General features: G+C 39.4%; 1 protein-coding gene across 1 annotated transcript in view; it reads left to right on the forward strand.

Moving 5' to 3' along the window:
- The window catches only part of LOC107299422 (xin actin-binding repeat-containing protein 2), a 55,466-nt gene extending 44,237 nt beyond the window's left edge, over positions 1-11,229 (forward strand). Inside the window, exon 4 of the mRNA XM_015828782.1 lies at positions 10,252-11,229. Coding sequence (XP_015684268.1) covers positions 10,252-10,380 — 129 coding nt within the window. The 3' untranslated portion in view covers positions 10,381-11,229. The remainder of the gene's footprint in view (positions 1-10,251) is intronic.
- The last annotated feature ends 1,858 nt before the right edge of the window (positions 11,230-13,087 follow it).

Below are 13,087 nucleotides of genomic sequence, written 5' to 3' on the forward strand. Positions count from 1 at the left end.
TGTATGAATGAATGTATGTATGTATATAATGAATCTTGGAATCAAAAGTATGAAAAATATTTATATTGTTTTATATTATATAATTATATTTTGTTTTGTTTTTAATGCTAAAATTATATACATGCATACTTAGGTCTCTTTTATGTAATGCATCCCTATGTACTTTAAACAAAGGCAGCTTATATAATTTATGTAGTTATGTATATAGTATATCACGATACAGTTTACCTTACGGTCTCATCTTGAAACTATTAAAAAAAAAGATCATTAAGGCTGAATAATAAAACTTAATAGATTCAGACAGTGCATAAAGCATATTCAATTAAACCAATGGGATGGGGCAGAAGAAGGAAAGGAACAAAACAATCCATACATAGCTTCTTATTGTTATACAGAGGAAGTGAGTTATCTTCAATAGGCACTTAATGATGTAATTGAAAGTACCGTGTCAATTTCAGCAGTATGAGCATTTCAAAAATCACCTGCAAATGTCTGAAATGTATCATTCTGTCATTCAGTCATGGTATGAACAGCATAAACCTCAAATGTAATAGGAGGATTTTAACAATGCACTAAATTGCTCAGGTATTCTGTTTCCAAACTGTAAGATAAGATGGCACACATTGTAAGACTATAATGGTAAGATTATCAAAATATGGGCTGCTGTAACTAGCCTGTACCTGTCCAGAAAAGAACATAGGTGTTAGACAATGGTGGGATTCAAATATGCGAACAACCCATTCTCTGTGTGGATGCCATTTCTGGAAGTCTGTTCTGGGCCTGGGCAACAAAAAATTAGCTAAAGTGGTGCGAACTGACTGAATCCCACCACTGGTGTTAGAGGAACTGAAAATGGCAACTGCCATTTCTGAACACAGAGGACCCAGAGGTATCTGACGACAATGATATTAGGATTGCCCTAAAATTACATAGGCATTTCTTTTAGAGTGCAAGTCTATTTAGAACAGACAGATTTTCCAGTTCCCATATTTGGAACCCTGTCTTGTCAACATTAAAATTGCATTCATTGGCCCTCATCCACTACATTTTTTATTCTGGGTACTAATTTAGAACATGTTTTCTCTCTCCTGGTTCAAATGTTATAAGTAAACCATCTCCAGTGACTTCATAAATATGTTAGTACTGACTTAGCAATACTTTATGCAGAGATACAGTTACTTAATACTATTCTATAAAACCATTCCTGGAATTTAGAATAGAGCCACTCTAAACGCAATGTCCATATGGTCAAACCACTGAGAAATCAGTCAGGCTCCATAGTCATATCCTCTCTGTCTATATTTTGCAGGACAACTGTCAGGGTGGCACAGGTCAATTTGTTCTAACCTGAACCTCAACCCAGATCCAGACTCTGGGTTGAGATAATCATTCTTCTCCATTAATGTCTGCAGTTCCAGACACCATCTTCTCAATCACTTGCTAAAGAAGACAAAGAAAATATATTCATTCCTGGGTATTAGTGAGTTTCTGTAGGAGAAGGAGTGACAGAATCTGGGGGCAGAGTCAAAATAGGAATCAGCCTAGAATCTCTACATAGCCACAAATGGACTAAATCCAACCCCTCTTGAATTTCTTTAGTTCTTATCTAGCACCAAGCTAGTGTGCTAACCATTACTTGAATAGTAGTTCAGTGGCTGTGCATAGGTATGATTAGTAATAAATCAGCTTAATTGGAAGTTCACATGTGGTCTTGATCTTTTGCAAGTGACAGTTGCTCTAGAGCAGGCATGTCAAACTGCTGGTCCACCAGATGCGTCACAACAAAACCGTGCTCACCCCATTGCTGGGGAAAAAGTCATGATACGTCACATAACATCACGTGACGTCGTGAGTTTGACATGCCTGCTCTAGAGAGTTTCATTGGGAACAGGTGAAGCCATGTCTTCTTTAACGCCAGCAGCTTCCATAACTAAGGATGCCTTTCATAAATTGTTGGATCCATCTAATCCAGGGGTGTCAAACTCGCCATGTCACGTGATGTGTTGTGACATATCACAACTTTTTTCGCATTGCCGGAGCTGGGGTGGGCACGGCCTCCACATGATGCAACCAGCCCACGGGCCGGCAGTTTGACATCCCTGATCTAATCAATCCATTAAGGCTAATTTGAATAGGCCATGTTGTGCTTGTTGGGCATGAAGTAAACTGGTAAATTATAAGGGTCTTTTCCATGGACTTAAAAGATGAAAAGGATGCTTTATTTGTAGATGAGGTAGTCCACTATTTCAATGGACTACCTCATCTAAAATTCCAAAGGCAAAATTCCAAAGTGATAAGAAGGTGAGTGAATTTATCTTCAAAGCAATTCCAAAGTGCAAAGCAAAACACATGGGCTACCATCACTCCATATGATAAACTAAAAACTAAATGAAGGACATGCTTTATCTTATGCATAGGCCCTTATACACAGGGAGATTTGTTATAAAAGTGTAAATTGCCAACCTTTCCACTAGGAGAGCCTCAACATTAATTTTGAGTTCTCCAACAACACATCTGGGAGTATGGTCAGGCTGGATGCTATGTCCAATGTGTCCCTAAAGGCTCCTGCTAACCCAGTGGCAGAAACGTAGTCTATAATGAAGTCATATTTCTGTGGCCCTCAGCCCACCTCTCAATTTGAGTTCATGCTACACTGAAGAAATAGGTAGACAGAGATGAGGCACAACAACACCAGTCAATTCACCTATTTGGATCTCCGCAACACAGATCGGATTTGTTTCCTTGCCTGAAATCCAGGCATAGGATTTTTGAGGGAAAAGAGTTGTGGGAAAGCATGTTTCTACTTTGTTTTCTAGAACTTGTTTTCTGAAATTTATTTTTGAGGCTATTTTGTGAAATAATTTACCAAATCCAGAGCTCCAAAGTCCCTATGTGAACTCATATTTGCCCAAACCGTATTCCACAAAATCCTTCAATTCATTCTGCAGATATATTCCCTTGTTTTTTTTTTCCAGAAGCTAACAAGCACAGTGGAAGATTTGCAATATGGGTGTTTATCTGTTTTTCACAGCTTTACGATACAAAAATGCTAGCAGCAAATATACAGGTCTTTCACGCTGGCATCGGAGGAGTGAAATACGCATTCATCCACCCTACATGAACAATGGTGTAGATGAAACAAAAGAACTGCATATATATTTACATGCAAACTCTATTTACATGCAAGACAGTTTAGGAGGAGCTGTTTTAGTTGGAGAAGCAAATGGTGGGGGTTATTTTTCTATTTCAGTTCTCCCAATTTTGACTGTTGTATCAATGTTTGGAGAAGAAAATTGCTCAGCAGGGAAAGCATTTTCTCATCACTTGCTTTTCTTCAGAAATAGCACTCCTTTGTGTGGAGTGTATCCCAAGCTGAGCACGCATGCCCGATAACACAATTCCAGACAAAATGTTGAATTCAGTGCAACTTGAACACCAGTCAGTTGTGAAATGGCAAGCTTAGTTATGTGAAGTCAAAAATATGACTTTATGATCTCTGCATCTTTCTGCATAATTTCATTCCTACGTTTTTTAAACTAAACCATCAGTTTTTTATGATCTCTTGGCAGGCTGTTTTCTCCTTGCACCTTTTTCTGCCTTAACTCAGATTATTCCTTCTGATAGGAAAGGTAGAAATAGGTGACCATCCCTTGTAATAACCAGCCAACCGTTTCCTGGAACATTCCAGCTTAGAGTAAAAACAGATGGTTACTCCATAGAACAGAGGTCCCCAAACTTTTGGGCACCAGGTACCGGTTCTGTGGAGAGAGGTTTTTCCACAGACCAGAGGGTGCATGGTTTTGTGTGCTGCCTGCATCCCGTGGATGGGGCTTTGCTTGTTTGTGCGGACCGATTGCTGGCATGCCGCAGCCCGGTACCGGTCCATGGACTGGGTGTTGGGGACCTCTGCCATAGAGGGACTCTCCTTAAAGAAGGCTGCATGTTTTGTTTTTTTCCTAAATAATGTCACAATTCCACCTTTCTGCCCCAAGCAGCTGCTGCATTTAGAGCAGGGCCACTTTAGACTGATGAAGAATGGATCCTCTTGCAATTACAGCTGCTGTGCGAGACATTTTTAACTAGCAGAGTTTTAACTAGTTTCTATTTCTATTACATTTATTTATGTTATTTTAGAAGACTTATGAGCCACTTCAAAGGGAGCCAGCTCTGAGAAGCATATTATTTTCATTCTTCATAATTTAGATTAAAACCATTAATTTTTGTGTGTGCATGTGTCTTCAAGACTTGGACAAGTCCTGCAGTTTTCTTGGCAAGATTTCCAGAGTGGTTTGCCATTGCCTCCTTCCTAGGGCTGAGAGAGAGAGAGGGACTGGCTCAAGATCACCCAGCTGACTTAAGCCCTAAGGCAGAAGTAGAACTCACTGGTTCTCAATTACAAAACAAACACTTAAGCATTGGTTCTCAATTACAAAACAAACACTAACACTCCAGCAAATCCATAAGAAGGAAAAAAGGGGAAATTACTCAATCTAGTCCAAACTCCAAACACCATTCCTCACCCTCGTAACATTCCCAAGCCTAATGGACTTTCTAAAGGACAGGAGGGAAGAGGCTATTTCAATGTCTGACACAAGCTATAGCACCCACAAAAAGGGGTGCTATAACTGGGGGAAAAAAATCACAGATTTTTTGGGTGTCTGAGAGCAGGTACTTGGAACGAACACACCCATTTTAATCTTACTGAACAGATAGATGTAATTTAGGAAAGGAGGCTCTGGAGTTATCTAGATCTTGAGAACTAACACTTTGAATTGTAACTGGTAGCTTATTGTAGCCAGCACAGCTCTTAAAGTAGAGAAGATACATGGGTGTAGTGAGTAAGACATGCCTTAGCTTCTCAAACCCCTGCATTCTGGAATAGCTGTAAGTTTTCTATAACTGAAACTGTATGGTCTCACCATTTGGCAGTGCCATGCTAGAGGATATAACATATCGTGACTTAATAGCTTCTTTTCTATCACTATTAAGGTATCATTCGATCATATATGTATTTGTATGTGCACACACATTTGTCTTGTCCCTTACAGTACTGGGTCACCGAATATACCATGTATGTATGTATGTATGTATGTATGTATGTATGTATGTATGTATGTATACGAATAAAACCGAGCACCAAGAGAAGTAAAGTATAAAAGTTTAAAAAATTTACTGAGCCAAGCTTTCGTCAGAACCCATCTGACATCATCAGGGCGTTAAAACAACAGTCTGGGAGAAACCCTTATAAAGTGTGTGTGTCAATTGCTTGCATCCGGCTTCTGCTACGTGTCATCGGACCCAGCTGCTCCTGCCGTGCTAGAGGCAAGGTGCCTACTCCCGTGTAGGGGGTCCCTTTAAGTGTTTCAACAACTTCCTCCACTCCCGTCCTCCAGGTGGGCGTAGCCCTTTCTATTCCCCCCCGTCCGAAGCGTGCTGGTTCCTTTCTTCCTCCTTCTTTCACCACTCAAGCATGCCATTTGATTCCCCCCCATGGGGGCTGTCTCTAGTCCTCCATCCTCCCCCCTCTCACTCACTCTCTCCACCCCACCCCCTCCCTTGCCCCCACTATCTCTCCTCCCTCTCTCTCCCCCCTTGCCCCTTCTTCCTTCTCCCTCCATCCACCTCTCTCTCTCCCCTCTTGCCCTCAACAGACTGTGTATGCGTGACATCCAAACTCCCTAACCTTCGTGCTGCANAAACAAACACTAACACTCCAGCAAATCCATAAGAAGGAAAAAAGGGGAAATTACTCAATCTAGTCCAAACTCCAAACACCATTCCTCACCCTCGTAACATTCCCAAGCCTAATGGACTTTCTAAAGGACAGGAGGGAAGAGGCTATTTCAATGTCTGACACAAGCTATAGCACCCACAAAAAGGGGTGCTATAACTGGGAAAAAAATCACAGATTTTTGGGGTGTCTGAGAGCAGGTACTTGGAACGAACACACCAATTTTAATCTTACTGAACAGATAGATGTAATTTAGGAAAGGAGGCTCTGGAGTTATCTAGATCTTGAGAACTAACACTTTGAATTGTAACTGGTAGCTTATTGTAGCCAGCACCGCTCTTAAAGTAGAGAAGATACATGGGTGTAGTGAGTAAGACATGCCTTAGCTTCTCAAACCCCTGCATTCTGGAATAGCTGTAAGTTTTCTATAACTGAAACTGTATGGTCTCACCACTTGGCAGTGCCATGCTAGAGGATATAACATATCGTGACTTAATAGCTTCTTTTCTATCCCTATTAAGGTATCATTTGATCATATATGTATTTGTATGTGCACACACATTTGTCTTGTCCCTTACAGTACTGGGTCACCGAATATACCATGTATGTATGTATGTATGTATGTATGTATGTATGTATGTATGTATGTATTTATGTATTTATGTATTTATTTGATTTCTATTGTTGCCCAACTCGCCCAAGTGAACCACTATGCACTGGAAATGTAGTGGATAAGGGCCAATAAATACAGTTGAATGTTGACAGACAGGGATCTTGTGAATAGCTGGTCCCAAATATGGGAATTGAAAAAAATATATTGAGTTATTCAATTTCCATAGTCATTCAACTCAACCAAGTGACCCTGGGTAGCTTACAATTCTAAAATTATAAAACAAATAAAAACATTTAATAATAATAATAATAATAATAATAATAATAATAATAATAATAATAATAATAATAATAATAATAATAATAATAATCATAATCATAATCATAATCATAATCATAATCATAATCATAATCATAATCATAATCATAATAAAGTTGGAAGGGACCTTGGAGGTCATTGAGTCCAACCCCCTGCTCAGGCAGGAAACCCTACACCATTTTGGACAGATGGCTGTCCAGTCTTTTCTTAAAAACATCCACTGTTGGAGCATTCACCGCTTCTGGAGGCAGGTTGTTCCACTGGTTAATTGTTCTAAAACAATAAGTACAAACAGCAACTGCAATGCTTAAATAACTAATAGTAAAGCCAAGTAACAGGGTTCTTCACACTTAAAACTTTGCAAAAGGTCAACAGAGTATGGGCAGATATACAAAGGAGTTGGGGGATGATGCACCTGATTATCTGAGTAGCTTGAAAAGGACAAATGCAGCAGCAGCTCTGATGCCACTGAGCAGAGTATAGTCAGAAGGAGCCTCAAATCCACTTCTGGACTGGTAGGAAATAAATACCAAGATATACACTTAGGAAACTTTAAGTGTGAATGGATAAATCAATAGGGCTGCAATGAGAGCAAATCATCGGTCCAGCTTTTTATCTGCCAGGGATTAAATTCAATCTCAGCGGAACAGAGTCTACAGCTTAAAAATAGAACTCAGGACTGTCCCCTCACCCAAAATTGCCATAAAATATTTAATCTTTAGAAGGGGAAAATAAATACATTACATTTATATTACTTAAATTGGTGGTATTGAATTCTTAAATTAAGTTAAAGCCATAACAGCCAAATATTGTTCGGAAGTGGCTGAAAATTTTAAGAACTGCAGTTTTTCCAAAGTGAAAAAGCTTACAAGGTTCCAGGGATCCATTTTGCCCCTTACAAATCATCTAACCATCTAAGTAACCCATCCAAACAAACATCCTGAGGAGACATTTCCTCCAGGGTTGCTCTGCAGACACAAAAGCAGTGGTGGGATTCATCCAGTTCGCATCACTTCAGCAGAACCGGTAGCTAATTTTTGGTTGCCCAGGCCCAGAATGGACTTCTGGAAGCAGCATCCACACAGAGAACCTGTTGTTCACATACCTGAATCCCACCACTGCACAAAAGCAGTACTGAAGTGTTGCCTTTTGCCTGAGGGCTCCCCCTTCCCTACTCCTGCTGAGCCCTTGAGGACAGTCCAACGGCAATAACAGGAAAGAGGGCAATGAGATTTTATTGAAACATGACCACATAGAGGCAAAGCACGACTAGAGGCAAATGAAGGAGAGCAATACTTGGGGCTAATTATTAGTGTGGCAGAACCTGAGCCAGTATGGGGTAGTGGTTAAGACATTAGGCTAGAATCCCAGAGATGTTGAGTTCTAGTCCTGCCTCTGGCACAAAGCCAGCTGGATGACTTGGGCCAGTCCCTCTCTCCCACCCCCAGATAGGCAATGGCAAACACTTCTGAACGATCTTGCCAAGACAACCACAGGGAATAGTCCAGGCAGCTAATAGCAGTCAAACACTGATCTGAAAACACAAAAATAATAAATAAATAAAATCTGATAGCTCACTCTTTTACCCCCTCCTGTTAAAACTCTGAAAAATAACAGCAGTCCACTGAAGTTGAAGGAAGCAAAGCAATATGAAGAGGCAAATGGGAAAAGTTGAGAAGACTATGATTAGTCCCCACCGCGGTTGCGAGAAGCAAATAGCATTGTGGACCAGGGTAGACAAGATCCAGAGGGAGGCTTTTAATGTTCTCGCCTAATTCCCAGTCTCTAATTTGTTATCAAACCTAGGCTTTTAAATCACATGTGGTTCACAATGCCAGCATATGAATTGGGGTTGTTGTTGTTTTTCCCCCAAAACACAAAAGTGCAGTCCGCATTGTTGCACTAATCCTCAACATTATAAAAGAGGCTCCTGAGACTGCCTGTGTGGGTTTTGAAAAGAGATTAATTCACAGTTGTATAACAGTAGAATCTCTTCCTGGTCTCTGAGCCCCTGATGGCATAAAGCAGTTAATGGTCCTGAAGAAACGCTGGATTAGAAGGTACTGAAGGCTACTGATTGTTAGTGCTTCTTTAATCTTTTAAATCAATGCGGTAATAATAATATCACTGTAAGCTTCCGCTTAAATCTGGATAATGCATTAGGCATTCACATTTTAAGCATTTTGCTGAGATTCTTTTCATGAGCTTGTTTTAGAAGGTTGGCATCACTTATTAAGGCCTGTACATAGCTGGATTAGAATGGAATGGAACGAACCAATATCAAAATATACTGTACTTTATAAGTAAAGCAAAACAAATTTAAAACCATTCAGAGCATTGGGCCCTGGATATTTTGCATTTTTCTTTTCAAATACTTTTAGTATTTAGTATGTTTCTATAGTTTCTTGGAACAGAAAATATTTTTTAAAAACAAAACAAAACACCCAAAGGTGCTTTTTTCATGAGGCAATTGGATTTTCTCGTTTTTCTTTGAAGATGTTTCGCTTCTCATCCAAGAAGCTTCTTCAGCTCTGACTGGATGGTGGGGAATGGAATCCAGTCAGAGCTGAAGAAGCTTCTTGGATGAGAAGCAAAATGTCTCCAAGGAAAAACAAGAAAGTCCAGTTGCCTCGTAAAAAGAGCACCTTTGGGACAACCGTGACCTGGATGACTGAGGATCTCCATAGACATTTGAAAAAACACAAACTTTAAAACAAAACACGATAATTTGTAAGAATAGGGAGAAATAAAATTTATAATTAAGTAGTACCTAATCAGGTAGGCCATGGTGAATAGTGGTAATTTGGTTCAGAATTTGCAACGCTAAGCAATGCAACTGTAAAGTGTGATATTATGTGACTGAGCCGCTTAGCAATGGCACTTCCAGCAGTCTCTGTTTACCATTGTTTAAGTGAGGACCTTGGGGCTCCTTAAGTAATGGCCTCACGTGATGATCACTTCTGACTTTCTGCTGGCTTCCCCATTGACTTTGCTTATGGGAAGCTGGCGGGGAAGGTTACAAATTGTGATCACATGGCCAGAGGACAGTTGTGACGGTTGGAAATCCAGGCCAGTGGCCACGCATCCAAATTGCAGTTACTGTATGTAACCACAGGGCAATGCACCAGTCAGAATTTTAAAGACCAGTTATAACTGCCACTCATCATAAGTTGAAATGGTCGCTGTATGAGTGGTCATTAAATGAGGACCACCTATACCCACTTTCCCTGGGAGTAAAGCCAGTTGAACTCAGAAGTGCTATGGAATATCATAACACCTAAGTGAAAGCCAATTTGGTGTGGTGGTTAAGGTATCAGGTTAGAAAACAGGAGACCGTGCATTCCAGTCCTTCCTTAGACACAAAGCCAGTTGGACAAGCTTGGTCCAGTTAATCTCTTCAGCCCTAGGAAGGAGGCAATGACAATCCATTTCTGAAAACCTGCCAAGAAAACTGCAGGGACTAGCCCAGGCATTCACCACCCATCAACACTGACTTCAAGGATGAAGCAAAAACAAAAACACCAAAAGTAGCCCGTTGCTGTTTTTAAGGGCTTGTTTTCACTTCTTTACTTTGTTTTTTCTCCACCAGGCTCTGGAGGAATCAGGGGCACGCAGAATACCTGGAGGCTTGGCAAGTGTGAAGAACCAGTTTGAAAAAGGAGAAGCTCAGTACCAATATCAGCAAAAATCTGTACAGGTAAAAATGGAGGAATCATAATAGTTGTTGAATTGTTGAATCATAATGGGGAAACCACGATCCTGATCTCGTGGAAGGCATCTTGTAATGCCAGGCTCTCTAGGTCCCATTTTCACTTAGAAGTGGTGATTATTTCACTCTTTATGAATACACTTTTCCTTTGTCATCTGACGCACATACCATGGGAGAACCACATAAATTTTTACAAAGATCGCAAAGGCTTTGTTGTAAGAGCAGCCACTTGGCTGTGAAAAAATATGATGTTTTTCTTTGGTAAACCATTTCCTGAAATGTGCGCAAATACTGGAAATATTCTGTTTTGAAAGGCTATTGTACCCTAAGGTCCAACAACTGCTCAAATACCAGCCAAAACCCCTACTGCGTAACAGTGAGGCAAACACAATCTGATATATAGTCCAAAATATATGAAAAAGTACATCCCGTCTTTGGGATATAATGTATCAGACATAATTTATCAATAATGTTCATGATAGTGAATTTGCAAGTGACATAAATACATCTGAAACGCTTTTCTGTTAAGCCATTTTCTTACATACGTATGGATATTAGATTATGCCTATTGCAAGGTAATTACAGACTTAAATAATCACCATCTAAACACCTGTCAAATGTCTCACTTTAGAACAATGATCAAGACATAGAACTGATTTACATTCCCCCAAATGCGAACATCTAAACCACAACTTCGGGGTTATAATTCATTGTAAAAACTCTCTGTGGTTTGCATTTATTTCTCTTGAAGCTGTGCAAAGCTTTTCTGTTTGCTCTTTTCTTTGAGACGAACAAGAAAAACGCAAACGCTACTTAGCTGGCAAATGTTAAGTTTAGAAAAATGATTTATGTACTTTATTATTTAATTATCGGATAGTGTTAAAAAAAAGAAGAAGAAGAAAGAGATGGAGGGCATGGTGTAGTCAAAATCACTGCTTCGCTCAACTGAATTATTTTAGTTTGAAAGTGCAGCACCAGTAAAGCAACTTCTGTGCTTTCAAGGTCATCCTGTACAAGGTCACTTCCAGTTTTGCCATTCAGCTGTTAAAGTCCACAGCTAGATGGTTCGCTGCCTTTGGGTGTCGACGTGAGCAGGTTTTATTTACATAAAAATAGAACTATGAATCCAAAGGCGAATCCTCTCCACCTCCAGGGGTGCAGAATAGATAAATTATTAAAAACAATACCAGGGAGCATTTTAAGTTTAATGCTGGAGATATGTGCCGATGGAATCATGGATTTCTCCACTGAGAAATGGAATTAAATTTCATGCACTCTACAATGGCAATACTTCAGCAATGCCATATCACATTGCAAAAAGATGGATGGAAGAGAAAGGGAGGCAGGATGGAGGGCAAAGCTGTGACATATCTCAAGTCTTGGATAGAATCAAGAACAGCTTTTTAGTATATGTGAAACACCTTGAAATATCTCACATTTTATAGGAGCAGAACTGAATCCTGACAAGGATCCCAGAGTGAATATATCATGATGTTCTGTATGTTTGTGGATGTATTCTGTAAATACTGTAAAAAAAAAAGTTTTAATTCTAAAGCTGGTAGAAACCGTATCTACTATGAGCAAATCTTCACACACAGGGTATTCGCCGGAGGAATTAAAGGATTTTAACTGATCCTTTATTGTTTCCTGCAGTCTCCTGTGGCCCCTGAGGAATTGTTCCATATTATATTCAGTTGTTTTCATGTGCATATATGAAACCTGAAATCATATATTCAAAACAAATGGACTTTTTTTCCCCTGAGGAAATGATCAGCAGACAGTCACCACTTGAATTCATTCTTGGGCCTCTGAATGGCCCTGTTACTTTTTTGTTCTCTCTCATCTTGTTCCAACACATCCATTCATGCCATCTAACAAAATTAATTTGTCCTTAGATCTCATTCACTCAGAATATTCTCTAAATCCTCTTTGGTTCTTCCCTTATCACCATTCATTGGTGCGTAACATACAACTTTCATATATTTGAATTGTTACATCATAACTGTCTAGGTTACATTATTTTACCATATTCTTTCAGGCATAACATTTTAATCTTTCCTTGATCGTTAAACCTACCTTTTCGCTTCCCTGCGTGGTTTCATCACTCCAGTCTACAAGAAATGATCACCTTCATTCTAATCTATTTGGCCCTCTCTTTTAGTTCATAGACAGATAACTTATCTGTTTTTTCCATTTCATTCATCAATTTGTGCTTTTTACTATTTTATTATGTAAGTATTGAAATGAACCATTTAAAATATTTTGTGTTGCTTTTTAAATGATCTTCTTATGCCCAGCATGGGACTAAACATTATGCATTATGCAAATCATATCAACAAATCAAGTGTTACCCTCTGTTTTATCACAAGTAACTTAATTTATTTTTTGTTTCTATTGAAGCAATCTGTGACAGAGAGTATACATGCAGGCTACAGTGATGGATGATACTAAAAATGTAAACCTGTGCTTTAAAGAAGAGAACTTCTAGCGGGATAACCTTATAATGGGAATATTTCTAGAAAGAATAGGAGTTTCTGCTAACCCCAAAGACACAAAGACCAACAATTTTAAAACATTTCCAGAGTAGATTACTATCTCTAGCATCTTGGGATGGATGCATGGCTTCTGTTGCTGAGCTAAAAAGTGAGTTTTCTATAGCCTTGCTCAGAGGGCAAACACTATTAAGTAGTATTTCTGTGCAAGGCATAACAATGAG

The sequence above is a fragment of the Protobothrops mucrosquamatus genome, unplaced genomic scaffold, assembly GCF_001527695.2.
Source record: "Protobothrops mucrosquamatus isolate PMUCROS unplaced genomic scaffold, P.Mucros_1.0 scaffold4894, whole genome shotgun sequence".
NCBI classification, from domain to species: domain Eukaryota; kingdom Metazoa; phylum Chordata; class Lepidosauria; order Squamata; family Viperidae; genus Protobothrops; species Protobothrops mucrosquamatus.